The sequence below is a fragment of the Callithrix jacchus genome, chromosome 1 (assembly GCF_049354715.1).
Source record: "Callithrix jacchus isolate 240 chromosome 1, calJac240_pri, whole genome shotgun sequence".
Lineage (NCBI taxonomy): Eukaryota > Metazoa > Chordata > Mammalia > Primates > Cebidae > Callithrix > Callithrix jacchus.
Window position 1 is genome coordinate 28,403,561 of NC_133502.1, and position 15,083 is coordinate 28,418,643.

Below are 15,083 nucleotides of genomic sequence, written 5' to 3' on the forward strand. Positions count from 1 at the left end.
AGCAATCCTGAATATTTAGAGCTGTGTGTGTTATGCCTTCCTGCTGTCATCTGTGGGGCAATCAGCATCTGGGGTGCCTGCAGGAGCTGCCTCCTGGGCCAGTGCTGGAGCCATGGGAACTCATGCTGTTTAGGGTGAGTTGCTCACGATGGCTGTGGCTGCAGGGTCCCCGCCGTGGGAACTCATGCTGTTTAGGGTGAGTTGCTCACAATGGCTGTGGCTGCAGGGTCCCCGCCGTGGGAACTCATGCTGTTTAGGGTGAGTTGCTCATGATGCCTGTGGCTGCAGGGTTCCCGCCATGGTGGAATCCAGCAGCCACAGTTTAATGTAGATGCTGCTCCATTGGTGACATGGATGCATGCATGCATCGGACCTCAGGAGCGCTGCTGACGGATGGCAACATGGCCGGGACCTGGTCCCAGGTGTAGCCTCTCAGGGGACTTGGGGACCCAAGGGAAAGCTGTCTGAGGTGGCAGGAGAAGAGTGAGGGGCTTTGTGAGGTGGGGACCTTGTCCCATTGTTCAGTCCTGGGTCCCCAGCATGAAGTGTCTGACACAGAGGAGGCCTCACCTGTCCTAAACCTGCATCAGAGCAGGATGAGTGGAGCCCAAGCCTCCGTCCTGGGTCTCTTGGGCAGGACCCAGAGGCTCCCAGCAGCCCCTCAGGAAGCTACCAGCGAACGGAAACACGGGAGCTGCAGCCAGTGGGTCTGACTGGGTGTGGCTATTTCCATGGCCCGCTCTTGCGTTCAGGTTCTGATTCTCTGAACATTGTGACGTTGGCTGGTATTAATTTAATGCTCCCCACATGCCAGGTTACTGTTCAAATCATTTATGTGCATTTGATCCTTAACCTGCAAGGTGGGGACTTTGCAACCCTGCTTTACAGATGAGGCAACTGAGGCAGAGAGATATTAACTCCCTCAAGGTCACCGCGTTGTAACTGGGATTGGAACCCATGCAGGCGACTCTGGGACCCAGACTCAACCCTTTCACCATAAGGCAGACTGTGCTGGAGGCTGTTTCCATTCCCAGAAAGAGGCCCCGCACCCAGCATTTTGCGAGCTTTGAATGTGAAAGCTAGGATCGAGGGCTTGTCTGCCGTCAGAGAGTGGCCACATACACACATCCTGAATGTGGGCACCTTTAAAACATATCCAGGAAATCCCCCGAAACTTTGGAGAGGAAGCATCAGCTCAGGTTGTCAGTGTTAGTCGCGTAGGACGGGTGCCACACTCAAGGGCCGGCAGCATTCTTCCCTCTCACTTTTCATTGGTTTCTTTTCAGTATTTGAAATGCAGGAATCAAGTCTGGATGTCAGAGTGTTCTTGATTTAGTTTTCCTTTTTCCCAGGAGGCATGGTTAACAAAGAGCCACAATGGCAAACTGTGGGGGCAATGGTGTGGGCTTGCCTGGAGAGCCATGCTGGTGGGGCTCACCTGGGATGGCATCTCTGGTCTGCAGAGGCCAGTCTGTGCTGCAAAGCCTGGTGCAGGCACAGGGATGGCAGGAGCGTCCTGGAGTCAAGGGATCAGCTATGTTTCATTGCAGTAGCTTCTTTTTTTCCAGAGATCCAAGTTAAAAAAAAGAAAATTCACCTCTTAAAAAATAGCATACTTAAAACCTGCACTTATTCTATACCCAGATTATATTTTTAGAGCCAAAACATCCAGAAACACGGCCTGAAAAAAGCACATGAAAATACTGTTCCCAGAATTAAGTAGTAATGACATTCCGAAGCCTCGCTGTTTAAAGAGGTCCACTGCTAGTATAACAGGACCCCTGGTATATTTATAAAATTCATTGTTAAAATCGAGTAAAGCAATATCTGCAAGCATCTGGCCCAGGGATGATGAGGAGCCAGCATCTGCAGAGGACACTCAGGACGGTGCATAGCTCCCTGCCAGCGGCTGCGGCTCTTGTGCTGCTGGGGTAGTGGCTGGATGCGGACCTGTGAGGTGAGCTGGAATCTGCAGAGGACACTCAGGACGGTGCACAGCTCCCTGCCAGCAGCTATAGCTCTCATGCAGCTAGGGCAGTGGCCAGATGCAGACCTGTATGGTGCAGTGTCTCCTGCTGCCGCGGCAAGGGTGGCCACATAGGTGGCACCCTGCCAGGTGCGTCCAGCCCTAGCCTTGAGGTTGCCCCCTTTGAGGCCAGGTCTCCTGGGAATCCAGGCCTGCTGTGTCTAAAATCTCACACTCCTTAAACTCCCCTGACCAGGACACACCATGAGGTTTTCCTGTCAAACTTCACACGCATTTCATGTGACAGCTCCAGATTTCACAGCTCCTATTAGACCAAGCCTTTGTCCTTGCAACCAGGCAGGCAGGCAGTACACACGTCTGATCACCTTCTGCCTGTTGGCGCATGTTTCAGAAGCATGTGTGTATTTCTGCCAACCTCGTGCCTGCTGAAGAACAGTAGCTACTGCATGCCCTTCTCTTATGGCTTTGGGATTTTGTGTGCAAAGCCTTATTTACAGGCCGCCCCTGAAAACAAAGGGTAATGATACCTTAGCTGTTAATGTGACCCTGGAGAGCTCTAATTGAACTGCGCGAATAGAAGGATCCTCCCTCACCAGCTCCTGCTGCCCAGCTCAGCAGGGGGCTGCCCTTACAAATGTCATCGCAGCACAGGCGGCCCATGCTTGGCATCTTCCAGGGCCCCTAGTTTCATTTCAGAGGGTGCAGTATTTTCAGAAAGGGAGCTTGCATTTGTGCTCATCAGTCAGCAGCAGTCAGCTGTGACATCTCCAAACCGTAGAGGCTTTGGACTTTTTGGCCCGCTTTCTACATAGAACGATGGAGATTTAGGATCTTAGGGCCCTAGATTCATCTTGTTATGCAGATGAGGGGCCAAGGCCCTGGGAGCTGGGTTTCAGCTCTGGGTTCCATGCAGCGCTTCCTCGCCAGGCTGGCGTGGCCAGTCATTCTGTTTCAAGGTCTTCTTCCAGTCAGGTTTTGTTTTATTGATTTTTTTGTCCATGAAGTTGAATGTGGCTTATGTATTGTGTACATTTCTCTCTGTGTGTATTTATTCTAGCATCTCTTTATCATGGGCTTTTATAACTTACCTCAGCCCCCAACCTGTGACCGTAGTACTCTCTTCTCCCACCACGTGCACCCTAATGTGGGGATTCTGCTTTGGCGGCTGACTTCTGTGAAGTTAATTAATATACATCTCATTTAGAGTGATGGTTGAGCAACTGAAAGAAAGTGAATTTAGTTTTATTAGTTTTTATTTTACACGTAAAGAGCTCTATTTGACTTACTTAGATTTTTCCCATCGATTTTGTGTACACACAAAGGGAAACTAAGCAGAGGGAACCTAACTTGGTTAGATTTTCCTAAAATTGTTTTACACTCAGCATCCAACTCCTCTAACCCCCTTTGACTGAGACGTCCCCAGCCATCACCCCTGGTCCTCCTCAGATGCCAGTTTGTTGATGCATTTCTCTTTCTTTGATGCCTCATGTGCCAACAAGTAAAGACTTTCAGCTCTTCCGGGGCTCTCAAGACCAGACCCACCCACACACTCAGAGAAGCAGAACCTTAGAAGACACATGGACATGCATGGTGCATCTGTGTGTGCTGTGTCATGGGCTGGGACATCTGACCTCACTAGTGCGGGCACAGGCGGAGACCCACACGGGATTTCCATGTGGCAGTCTGCAGGCAGGTGTCCGCTTGTCCAGGGGACCCCATCCCATTCTCTTAGGGCCATACAGGGATTTAATGAGGCCCAGCCCGCTCTGGGGGGGGCACACGCTCCACACACAGCCAGCTGAACCAGCCACATCCACACGACACTGCGCAGCCCCCTATGAGGGTTGGTATGGGTGGCTAGAGTTAGGGATGGGGCCTCAGCAGGCTAACCCCTGACCCACCTGAGGCCAGGCCTCATCACAGCTCACTTCCCTCATTTCCCTGAAATGCATCATTCTTTCCTGGCCACCTGCCTGGCGTGTGCCCAGGCTGATGGCACGGACCATTGCTGTCTTCTAGGGTTTGTTACTTCCCATGCCTTCATTAACCCTGGGGCCTCTCCTCCCACGACTCCTCAGGCCTGGGACACCCCCAGCCCCACTTGTGTGTGGGATACTCATGCTAACCACCACCTGGTGGGATTCCAGGTTCTGTCCTGGAGCTCAGGGCACCTGGAGGCTCAAGGCAACTTCAAAAGCCTCCTGCAAAGGGTCTGGATGGATCGCGGGAGAGCCGTGAATGCAGCAGCCGCCGTGGAAGCAAAGCCTGGGTGTCTGGGTGGGCTGCATCTCCACCTGGTGAGCACCAGGGGACCCACAGGAAAAGCAGAGGCCTCCTGCACCCCTGTGCATTCTCTGGAAACTTCCTGTAGGCACAGAATAAGTGTCACATCCCAAACGCCTGATGCTGGTATTGTGGATAAATGTTAACCTAGAGGTTTTTATTTGAAAAGTTCCAGTTTAATTTTTAAGTCTTGTTTTTACCAATTCTGCTTGTTCAAGACATACTGTATGCCTTTTTCCTCTAGTTTCTCCTTGAGAAAGAATGTAACGGATTGTGCTGGAATCGCCCTCGTGAGTTCTCCCTTACCCCGCATCCTCTGGGGCTCTCCACTCCGGCCCAGGCAGTTGGCGTGTCAGTTATATTTATGTTACGCATCCTGCCATCTGGGGCTCTCATCGAGAATTTCTCGGACATGGTGTGACATCAGTGGGTCCTTTGTTTTGGAGCAAGCGTGTTCTCCTCACTCTGGCACGGCCTCAGCATTAGGGGTTTCCTCTTTCTGGGAAGCTGTTCCTTCTTGAGAACACCGCGTGCTTTGTTCCTGCAGTGCGGGAGGTGGGTCATCCTGGGGGGAAACTGCTGGCCGCCTGCAGAACAATAGGACAGGAGGAGGCTGTCCACGGCTATCTAGGCCTGAGCTGCTCAAAGGTACTCTCTGTGTTTCCATGGCTTTTGCTTCCTGGTTAGATCTTCTCTCTATTCGTGGGAATATCTCGTCCCCCTTGCATCAACAGAGGGAGAATATCTGTTGTAAGGGGGATGTCAAAACCCAAAAAGTGGATAATTGGTAACAACCCACTGTGGCACATACCCACGACAACCAGGCTGCACAGGGGCTGGGTGTGGACAGACATCATGTCCACAGCAGCAACTCACAGGTGCTGGAAACCAAATTTAGGATCTTAGGAGTGCACACAGACTCACGAGGCTTTCTCAGTAATCATGCGTGTCTCTGTCATGGGAGGTACACAATGGACACGCCTCAGCCTGTTCCGTCTATGAGGGCAGCAGCCCCTCCTGCAGGTCCCTCCTCCAGAAGGCCATCTATCTGTGTCTCGAGGTCCCTCAGTAACCTCGAGGCAGAGGCCTTCTGTCCCTGATGCCTGCTCTCGGAGGGCTATGTCTTAATCTGTTTTCTGCTGCCATAACAGAGTATCATGTATTTTTAGTTTATAAACAATGGAAGTTTATGTGGGTCAAGGTCCTGGAGGTGTGGAAGCCCAAATTCGAGGGGCCGCGTCTTCCCAGGCAACGGCATTACCTGGCAAGAGAGCAGAGAGACCCAGAGGGGGCCAAGCTCACTCTCGTAACTAAAACAGCTCTCGTCCAGTCATGACAGCAGGGTCCTCAGACCCGGTCACCTTTTCTTAGGCCCCAGCTCCAAGCACAGAGGCATTGGGGTGAGGCTTCCCACACGTGACCTTTGGGGGACACATTAAACCCCAGCAGGCTGCCTCGTCCCCTGCTCATTTTGGTTGTTTCATTGAAACGTGGGTGTGATGGATGCTCGTTTCTCTCTGAGGGGGTGGGATGGGCTGTCATTCCAGGGAAGGGGGGCTTTGGGGTTTCACTGTCCAGACTGTGTCCGTTTCCTATTGCAGTTGACAAATCACCGCAAACAGTGGCTAATCACGTGCATTCATGGTCTATAGCTCTGGGGGCCAAAAGTTCTAACCTCAAATTGTGGGCAGGGCTGGTCCCTTCAGGAGGTTCCAGGGAGAATCCTTTCCTTGCCTTCTCCAGCTCCAGGGGCTGCACGCACAGATGCTCACACACATGCATGCACACACAGACGTGCTCAAACACACGCATGCACACACAGACATGCTCACAGTGCACACAGGCACATGCACACACATACATGTGCACACAAACATGCTCACACATATGCACACGCACATGCGCACACACATACATGTGCACATGGACCGGACATGCTCACACTCGTACACAGGCACAGGCACACGCATACATGCACACACAGACATGCTCACATACATGTGCACACAGACATACGTACACATGCGCATGAACATGCCCACACACGTGCACATGGACATGCTCATATGTACATGTGCACACAAACATGCCCCCACACGTGTGCATATGGACATGCTCACACACGTACACTCAGGCACATGCGCACACATACGCACATGAACATGATCACGCACATAAATGTGCACATGGACATGATCACACACGTGCACACGGACATGCTCACACGTATACTCAGGGACATGCACACACATACATGTGCACACCAGACATTTTCACACATGTACACACACAGGCACATGCACACACATACATGCACACAAGGACATGCTCACACACGTGCACACGGACATACACATGGACACTCAGGCACATACACACATGCACACACTGGACATGTTCACACGTACACACTCAGGCATATGCACACATACATGCGCACACAGACATGCTGATGCACATACACATGTGCACACGGACATGCTCACACACATACACGTGCACATGGACACGCTCACACACGTACACACAGTCACACACATACATGCACATACACATACACGTGCACATGGACATGCTAACACATACAGGCACATGCACGCACGTGCACACGTATGTGCTTACACAGGTACCTACATGTGCAGACATGTTCATACATGGACACACTCGGGCACATGCACACATGTGCACACAGACATACATAACACATAACATGTGCATGTACACAACACGTGCACACGGACATGCTCACACACGTGTACACTCAGGCACATGCACACACGTTCACACTGCAGTGCTCACATTGCACATACACTCAGGCACATGCACCCACAAACACACATGTGCACACGGACATGCTCACATACATACACACACACACACATATACACACATGTGGACTTACCATCTAGTGAGGCAGTGCTGTCTCCCCGGAGGCCTGCATGTGCAGGTGGGTTGAGGTCCCCCGTGTGCTGCGGGCCAGGCCTGCTGTGCTGTGAGGCGCTGGCCATGGGGGTGGGCTTCACTTCTAGCTGACCCAGTTGGTGGCCACATTCCTGGTGCCCAGGCCTTGTCCCTGGCCAGTGCAGCCTTCACACGTAACAGCATGAACAGATTCTTCCTGCCCAGACTGTGGCAACAGGCAGGCCCTCTCCTTCAGCTCGGGACTGCTGGGCAAAGCACAGGTGTAACTCCGGAGCCAAACCCGTGAAGGCCCCAGCTCCGGAGCTGTTCCCCCAGGACTCTGGGAGGGAAAGCCCCAGTTCCTGTCCAGAGAGGGTGTGAGGAAGGAGCCCCTGTGTGCACAGGCTCCACCTCTCTCTCCAGGACCCAGGTGGGAGAGGCCCCAGGCAGCCGATGGCCTCAACACATAGCAGTTTGCTGAACCCAGAATCGGCATCTTTGCTTTAATTTTTGGCTCTTCTAGGAAGAATCTAGTTGGTACCCACTTCTCACCAAGCACCTGGCCCATTCTGGGGCAGGGTGTGCTTCCCTTTCTGAGCAGCTAAAAGATGTTTGAAGGGGTGGGGCCTGTGGGCAGGAACCTGTCTGGGTCTGGAGCTCTGGGAGGTGGACAAAGGGGTTCCAGAATATTCCAGGCTGGTGCCAAATCTGCCACAGCAGTCTTGTCTGGCTCCTGGCTCAGCTCTTCCATTCTGAAAGGGCCCGTGGCTTCCCCCCGCCTCCACCGCTTTCAGTAGGGAATGCTGCTGTCTCTTCACATCCTTCTGCCAACCTGGGGCCCAGGCACGTCTCATGGAATCTAAAGTTGCTTTTGAAGGAATTCTTTCTGCATGGAGCAGATTCCTTCTCCTCCGGCAGGGTCTGAGTGCGCTCCTCCTGGCCAGGATTCTGAGAGAATGGCATCAGAGGGGGATGAGGGTCCCTGGGCGCCTCCTCATCTCCTCAGACCTCCCTCTTCACTCAGGACTCCACAGCGGGGCATGGCTGGGAGGGAACCGCATGTGTGGGGACCAGGATGGGCATCAGGTAGAACCTTAGGTCGTCAGCAAAGCCCTCGGCGGGTCCCCAGGGCCACTCACCTCCCTGCACCGGTGTCTCCAGCCAGTCCCATGTGTGCCTGCCCTGTAGCCTGTTGTGGTCCCTTTCCTGCTGTCGTGGGTAAAACTGTGTTCCCTGGAAAGATGTGTTGAGTCCTGACCCCCAGCACTTGTGGGTGTGGCCTCATGTGGAGATGGGGCTGCTGCAGATGCATGAGCTCAGATGGAGTCACCCTGGAGCAGGAACCGTAATCCAACCACTGGTGTCCGTGGAAGATGGGGAGAGACACAGGCAGACAGATGTGTGGCTGGGTGGGGCCACAGCCAAGGGTGCTGGCCCCCCAGAAGCTGGCAGAGGCAGGGTGGCTTCTCCACTGGTGTGCATAGCCACACCAACCACCCGCTTGCTCCAGGCCCTGGGGATTCCACCCTAGGATGCGGGTGATTCAGAGGTTTGGCCTGCAGTCCCCGCCAGAGGGGTTGTGCCTGGGGGTCTGACGCATTCAATGTAACTGAGGGAAGCTGGGTTCACCAGGCTGCCTGGGAGGAGACCTCGTCTACTTGCAGGTGCACCTCAGCACAGAGTTGGTGGGGGGTCCCAGCTGGGGCAGTCAGCCTGGGTCAGCGCAGAGCCTACCTCAGATGGCCTCTGCCCATGGCAGCGACTCGTGAAATTCTGTTGAGGTGGCCCTGGGGCCCCAGGCTCTACAGTTGCCCAAGTTGATGTCAAGCTTTGAGCTGTGGTTCTTGCCTCTGGAGCAGCTCTCGCCACCATCCAGGCAAGTGGTCTCTAGCTAAAGTGAGTTTTCCTCTTATTTTTTAACTAAACAAGCCCATGTTAGCAATACCCGGGCTGCCCCCAGGATGGCATTAGCCCATCACAATGCTCCCTGTGACAGGGACCCCCCACCAAGGAATCTGGTGCAGAATCCCACAGTGTCCTGTGTCTGCCCTGTGTGATGCATGCTGCCACATCACTGCACACATAAGAATCATGTGCATATTTCACAAACTTTAAAATAGCCAAGCCCTTGGCCTGTAGCACTATTTGTAGGAAATTAACCTAGAGAAACAATCAGATGTGAGATGACGATTTGCCTGTGCAGTATTTATGACAGTCAAGAATCACTGGAGGCCGGGCGCGGTGGCTCACGCCTGTAATCCCAGCACTTTGGGAGGCCGAGGTGGGTGGATCACGAGGTCAAGAGATGGAGACCATCCTGGTCAACATGGTGAAACCCCGTCTCTACTAAAAATACAAAAAATTAGCTGGGCATGGTGGCGCGTGCCTGTAATCCCAGCTACTCAGGAGGTTGAGGCAGGAGAATTGCCTGAACCCAGGAGGGAGGTTGCGGTGAGCCGAGATCGGGCCATTGCACTCCAGCCTGGGTAACAAGAGCGAAACTCTGTCTCAAAAAAAAAAAAAAGAATCACTGGAAACCCTGATTAAATTTTGAAACATACATCCCAGGAAATATTTGCCCAGCTATTTAAAACCATGTAGAAGGGTAGCATCATGAAAAAACGTTTGAGTGAAAAATGTGTTACACACAATACACATTGCTGTTATAATTTTGTGTAAAAGGGCATCAGAAAGACAAAGAAAAGACCTCCAGGGGATGCTGTTGAAGTACATTGTATTTTTCTTTTCTATATTTTCCAAAGTGAACACAATGATTTCGTACTCAGAAAAAATACATATTACTTGTTTTATGCATCAAAGGTAATGGTCATTTGTGTGTGAGAACTTTAGATGATGGTGTCCGGGCCAGCAGTCCTGCCAGATTTTATGCCCAAAAGAACGTCTCCGAAGTGTCCTTAATCACTGATTCTGCGTTTATGGTTTACATTAATGTGAATTCCAGACTTCCCTGCTGGTTAAAGCCATGAGAAAGACAGAAGTCCAGCAGCTCCTCCTGTTCCTTCCTCTCCCGCCCCTCCCCGCCCTGTCCCCACTTCAGAAGTCAGTTGTTCAGTCGTCCATGTGGGGACTGCACCCTGCTGGCTGCTGGGACACAGGGACCTGCTCACATGTCATACTGGCCCCCGAGAGGGAGGTGCCAGCGGCTGCAGCTGCCCTCCCATCACCGCACGGAAGCCATCACCTACACAGGTGCCACGTCCCCTCCGCTGCGGTGTGAGCCCTGGACGGGCAGGAGCCACCAGCCTTGCTCAGTGCTGCGCCCCAAGCGGGCCCCGGTTGCCCGGAATCAAGGGTTCGTTTCCAGATTTCCCTGAGCAGGTCTGGGGCCACGGCTCCAGAGCAGCCCTGACATGCTGGTGTTACACCCAGGGCTCTCCCAGGTCACCATGAGCTTCTGGATTTCCTCACACAGCCCCGTTCCAGTCTCCACCCTTCTTTATTCCCCTCCCAAGACACGGAGTGAGGCTGTGCAGAAAACACCTGTGCCTGCCCTGGTGTGGCCGGGGCCACTGCCCCTCTGCAGCCCGACTCCCCTAGCCTCGGGGGTTGGCTCTGGGAGCTGGGCCCTGCCTGCTGCAACTCCCATTTCTTACCTCTGTTAGTGGCTGATGATCCGGAATGGTCGCTATGAGGATATTCGGTATCCAGGTGTTGCGTTACCTTCCGCCTCCCTCCTGGGGTGCCTCTGGTTCCTGGGAGAGAGGCCGAGGCAGGATGGAAAGAAGCCTGTCCCTTGGGAGACACGGCTTGGGACCTCACCTAGGTGTGCTGGGTCTGCCTGTCGGGAACTCTGCAGTGCTGTTCTCCTCACAACCCCACAGTGTCCTAGATGCAGGTACCACAGGTCTGCGTCTTGGTGCCTCTGTGTGGCCTGAAGCAAGTCGCTGAACCTCTCTGTGCCTGTTCTATAAAATACTAAAAACGGTGCCACCTCCCAGCTCTCCGTGGAGATCACTAGTTCACAGCATGAGGAGGGCTCTGGTGGGTGCCCGGTGTTCTCTAGCGCCGGGCACAATGGTGACAGTTGTTCTTTAGATAAGTATTAAATGATTTTTATGGAAAGATGGCATCATTTGTGCTACAAGTTAAGACAGAATAAAGACTTGACAGAGCTAGAGAGAGAGAGTTTAACAAATCAACTCCTGAAATTGTGGGTGTTGGCAAACCGAAATCTGCCAGCGGTGGGGCAGCCAAGGCTGGGGAGAGTTGGGCTGTATCCGGGAAGAGGCAGAGTACCTCTTCCTCAGGGAACCTGTCTCTTTCTCTCAAGGCCCTTGATGGATTGGATGAGGCCCACCCACATTATGTCATGTGCTGTACTCAAAGTCTACTGATGTAAGTGCCAATTCCATGTAAACACACCTTCACAGAGACAGTTAACCTAGCATTCGACCCAAAATCTGGGCACGGTGGCCCAGCCACGTTGATAAATAATAAAGCCAATGATCACAGAGACCAACGGTCTCCACCCTGGTGCCCTAACGTGACATGGTGCCGGCTAGAGGATGTTGGCCAGGCAGAGCGGATGGCACAGGGTTGAGGAAAGAAGCTGATGGCATGTGTGGAATGCCCGAGGGTGAAGAGGGAGATGAGAGAGGCAGGAGAGGTGAGAGGGTGTGGCCCTTTCCTTTCATCTTGCTTTTAAGACGCAACAGATTTCAGCATTGGCTCTTAAAGTGTGGACCAGCATATTCAACATCCCAGGGAATTTTGCTAGACGTGCACATTCTCAGGCCCCACCCCAGACCTCCTGGATCAGCAAGGAGCCATCAGAGAGCAGCTTTGTGGGTTTAACAAGCCCTTGGGAAATCCCGATGCAGCCCAAGGCTGGGCAGGCTGGAGGGCACCTGCGTGCCAGGAGAGCGGCCAGAGGGGAGGGCAGGTGCCCAGAGGGAGTGTGGCCTGGGCTGTGTGGGCTGGGGACTAGGGAGGGTGTTGTGTCTTAGTGGAGAGGGCAGGGCCTGCATTTCAGGACCCTTCTGCCTGGACAGGCTTTCCCTGAAGCTGGAGGGAGCAGGGTTGGGGCGGGGGTGTGGGAGGGGGCGTGGTGAAGGTTCCCTGAACTGACAGGGAATGAGTAAGGAGTAGACCTTCTGAGGCACGTTTTGCAGACCATGGGTAGACAGGAGGTAGCAACTGTGCAGCTGCAGGCACAGTGGGGTTGTTTCAGCACTGGACAGCCCAGGGGACACTTATCCACTCCCTGAGGCCTTTCCACAGTCCTCCCTTCACTGGGCTCCAAAGAGATTATGTAGAACCCAGTGAAACTGCTGATACTCAATACGTATCTCATGTTTAAAAAAGCCATTTCTTACAGATTTACTCAGTACTTTCTGTCTGTGGTTATTATACCTTTTGTTCTGTAATTATTTATTTTTTACACTTATTTATTTCCAGATCTATCTAGCCTATGCAGACCTGCGGGCGCTATAAGGCAGTACCGTGTCACCTTCATCTTTTTATCCCTTTGCCTCGCTCTGTTCCTGAATGGTCACCACCCTGGAATGTCCAGGCGCACATGTGCCACTGGACAACGGGATGTTGGGGCACACACATGCTCTGCTGGACACTGGGATGCTGGTGCATGTGCACATGTTATTGGCATGAGCTGTAGTTTGAACCTCAGCTATTTGATGCTTGAATTCCCAAACCATTCATGGAAATGGGTACTTCTTCCTGCTGGAATTTTCTCTCTCTCTCTTTTTTTTAACTGATTGTGGGGAGGGGTCTTGTCACATTGCCCAGGCTCAAACTCCTGGGCTCAAATGATCCTTCCACCTCTGCCTCTGCCTCAACCTCTGGAGTAGCTTGGGCCTATGGGCCTGAAATACTGTTTCTTTAAGGAAGGGTGTGTTACCTATCATTCCAAACCACAAAAGGATGCCCCGGTGTTGGGCAAGGAGAGGTCAGAGTTTCTTGCACATGGCCTTGTAGTGGCGGCCATGGCCCTGCATAGAATCTGCAGGTGGCAGCCAGGACGCTACGGGTGTCGAGTGCACATTGTGGCCTGGTGCCAACCATGGCAAGGGCGGGCAGCCCCGTGCCTGCCGCGCGCACTTTCCTCACCGGGTCCTGCGTCCTTGGGCAGGCGATGCCCCTGCCTGGAGGGACCAGTCCACCCCCGGCCAGCCACGGACCCATGCATGGACCCAGCGACCCACGGACCCACTTACCTGGGCGCGGCACGGGTGGCATGCGGCCATACGGAGGGGGCGCGCTAGGCTGCTGTGGCCTCTGCAGCTTCTGCACTTGCCGCGGGGCAGCTAGAGGTAAAGGGAGGCGCGGTCAGGCGCTGCCGCGGCGAGGCAGCTGCACCCGCTCGGTTGTCCACTCGCGTCCCCGCGGCTGCTCCAAAACTGGAAGGCGTGGAGACGCGGAAAGGGGCGGGGGGCGGGGGGACTTGCACGGCATGCATGGGGCTCCCAGGTGACCTAGGCGGTGACACGCGGAGCCCCCAGGTGACCTCGGCGGTGACTGCGGGGCTCCCAGGTGACCTCGGCGGTGACAGAAATTTCTAGGTGACCTGTGTGACTGACACGCGGGCCTCCCAGGTGACCTCGGCGGTGACACGCGTGGCTCCCAGGTGACCCGCGGTGGTGACTCGCCGGGGCGGGCGCGCGCCGCTTCCGCTTCCGCCGAGCCGCCCCCCGCCCCCCGCGGCGCAGCGAGCGCCCCCCTCCCAGTGGCTCGAACCAATCCCGGGAACGGAGGCGACGGCTCGAGGCCGGGAAGCGCTACCACGACCCCTCCCCGCCTCCGCTGCGCCCCCTCCCCACTCGCGCGGCCCCACCCGGCGGGCGCCCCCAGTGCGGAGGAAGCAAATCCGGGAGGATCATTTGTGTTGCGTCGGAGGATGAGGTTTTGGCTGCGGACTGAAGAGATGGCCCTGGAAGAAATGGTGCAGAGACTAAACGCGGTTTCCAGGCACACGGGTAGGAGGAGCTGCGGCCGTCAGTGATCAGAGCTTCAGCTTGACATCAGGGGCTGCATTGTAGGGAAACGCGTCTGGTTTTCTAAGCCACCCTCGTGTTCCTTTCTAGCAGCCAGCTGTGATATGGGGGCACTGGTGGGTAGCCGCTGTGCGTCCAGGGGCTGTCGGCGATTGCATGCTGCCCGGGAGGGTTAAAATGACTGCGCACTGGTGACTCGGGCTCTCTTGGGGACGCTGGGTCTGCATGCGGAGCCATTTGTGTGTCTGAAATCTGCCCATCCACCTGCCTGTCCTCAGCTCTGGCCATGGAGATGGAGAACGCACAAGCGCTTACGAATTGAGAACCCTCTGAGCCAAGGGCTTTCAGAGCTTGGGGTCTCAGAGCCAGAGGCAGGGATGGTGAAGCTGCTGGAAGCTCATTTTGAGGAGGAAAAAATCTGGACGAATCAAGTGGTTCTTTTCTTCATTAAATGCAATTTAAACCTCAGACAGATGTTTGAGACGGTGTGGGTAAAGAGTGGACTCCGGCGTCACTGGACGTTCATTTTCAGTGTTAATCAAAATATTATTTTAAATGAGCTTTGAAGAGCAGTTCAGATAGATTCTTTCAGATGTAAGCAGAGACTGGGCTGACAGCTTGCCTCTGGCCGGGGCTTTCAAGCAGTGGCATCTGAGTTCTCACGCTGCGTTATGCAGAAGGAAGAGGCATCCTTAATAGTTTTCCTTAAAATGAAGAGGAAATAATGATATATCCTTAAGAGTCAGCTGGCAAATGTTTTGTCTGACGTTGCCGTATGTTATGCCCTATATGCCATTACTAGTTGTCTAACTAGGTCTTGCCTGGGAGATGAAAATGTCAGTTACTTGGTTTGGGTGTGGTTCTATCTCTTTCTCTACCCACCCTGATGGACTCTGAAAGCAAACCAATGAATAAATCAGCACAAGTACCATTGTATGGGA

At 53.8% G+C, this 15,083-nt stretch overlaps 1 protein-coding gene and 2 long non-coding RNA genes across 24 annotated transcripts in view; 1 reads left to right on the forward strand and 2 right to left on the reverse strand.

Annotated features, from left to right (window-relative positions):
* Positions 1-15,083, forward strand: part of MCF2L (MCF.2 cell line derived transforming sequence like) — a 219,336-nt gene that overhangs the window by 61,060 nt on the left and 143,193 nt on the right. For 6 of the 20 annotated variants that reach the window (XM_035294628.3, XM_035294635.3, XM_035294639.3 and 3 more), the window contains exon 1: positions 13,874-14,124. The exons of 8 other annotated variants lie outside the window; for them this stretch is intronic. In XM_035294628.3, coding sequence (XP_035150519.1) covers positions 14,046-14,124 — 79 coding nt within the window. In that variant the 5' untranslated portion in view covers positions 13,874-14,045. Of the gene's footprint in view, positions 1-13,216; positions 13,462-13,873; positions 14,259-15,083 lie in introns of those variants that run through there. 6 more of the 20 variants (XM_035294607.3, XM_035294623.3, XM_078333774.1 and 3 more) reach the window with 2 other exon arrangements.
* On the reverse strand, positions 819-4,378 carry LOC144577548 (uncharacterized). The gene is made up of 2 exons (XR_013521689.1): positions 3,076-4,378; positions 819-1,556 (listed from the first exon to the last, which is right to left on the reverse strand). It is a non-coding gene; the product is annotated as an uncharacterized LOC144577548 (long non-coding RNA).
* LOC118152664 (uncharacterized) lies at positions 9,889-13,795 on the reverse strand. 3 transcript variants are annotated; one of them, XR_013521638.1, is made up of 4 exons: positions 13,716-13,795; positions 13,366-13,455; positions 10,786-10,884; positions 9,889-10,142 (listed from the first exon to the last, which is right to left on the reverse strand). It is a non-coding gene; the product is annotated as an uncharacterized LOC118152664 (long non-coding RNA). The 3 variants fall into 3 exon arrangements; XR_013521633.1 differs by having other exon boundaries at positions 13,656-13,795; XR_004741393.2 differs by having other exon boundaries at positions 13,597-13,795.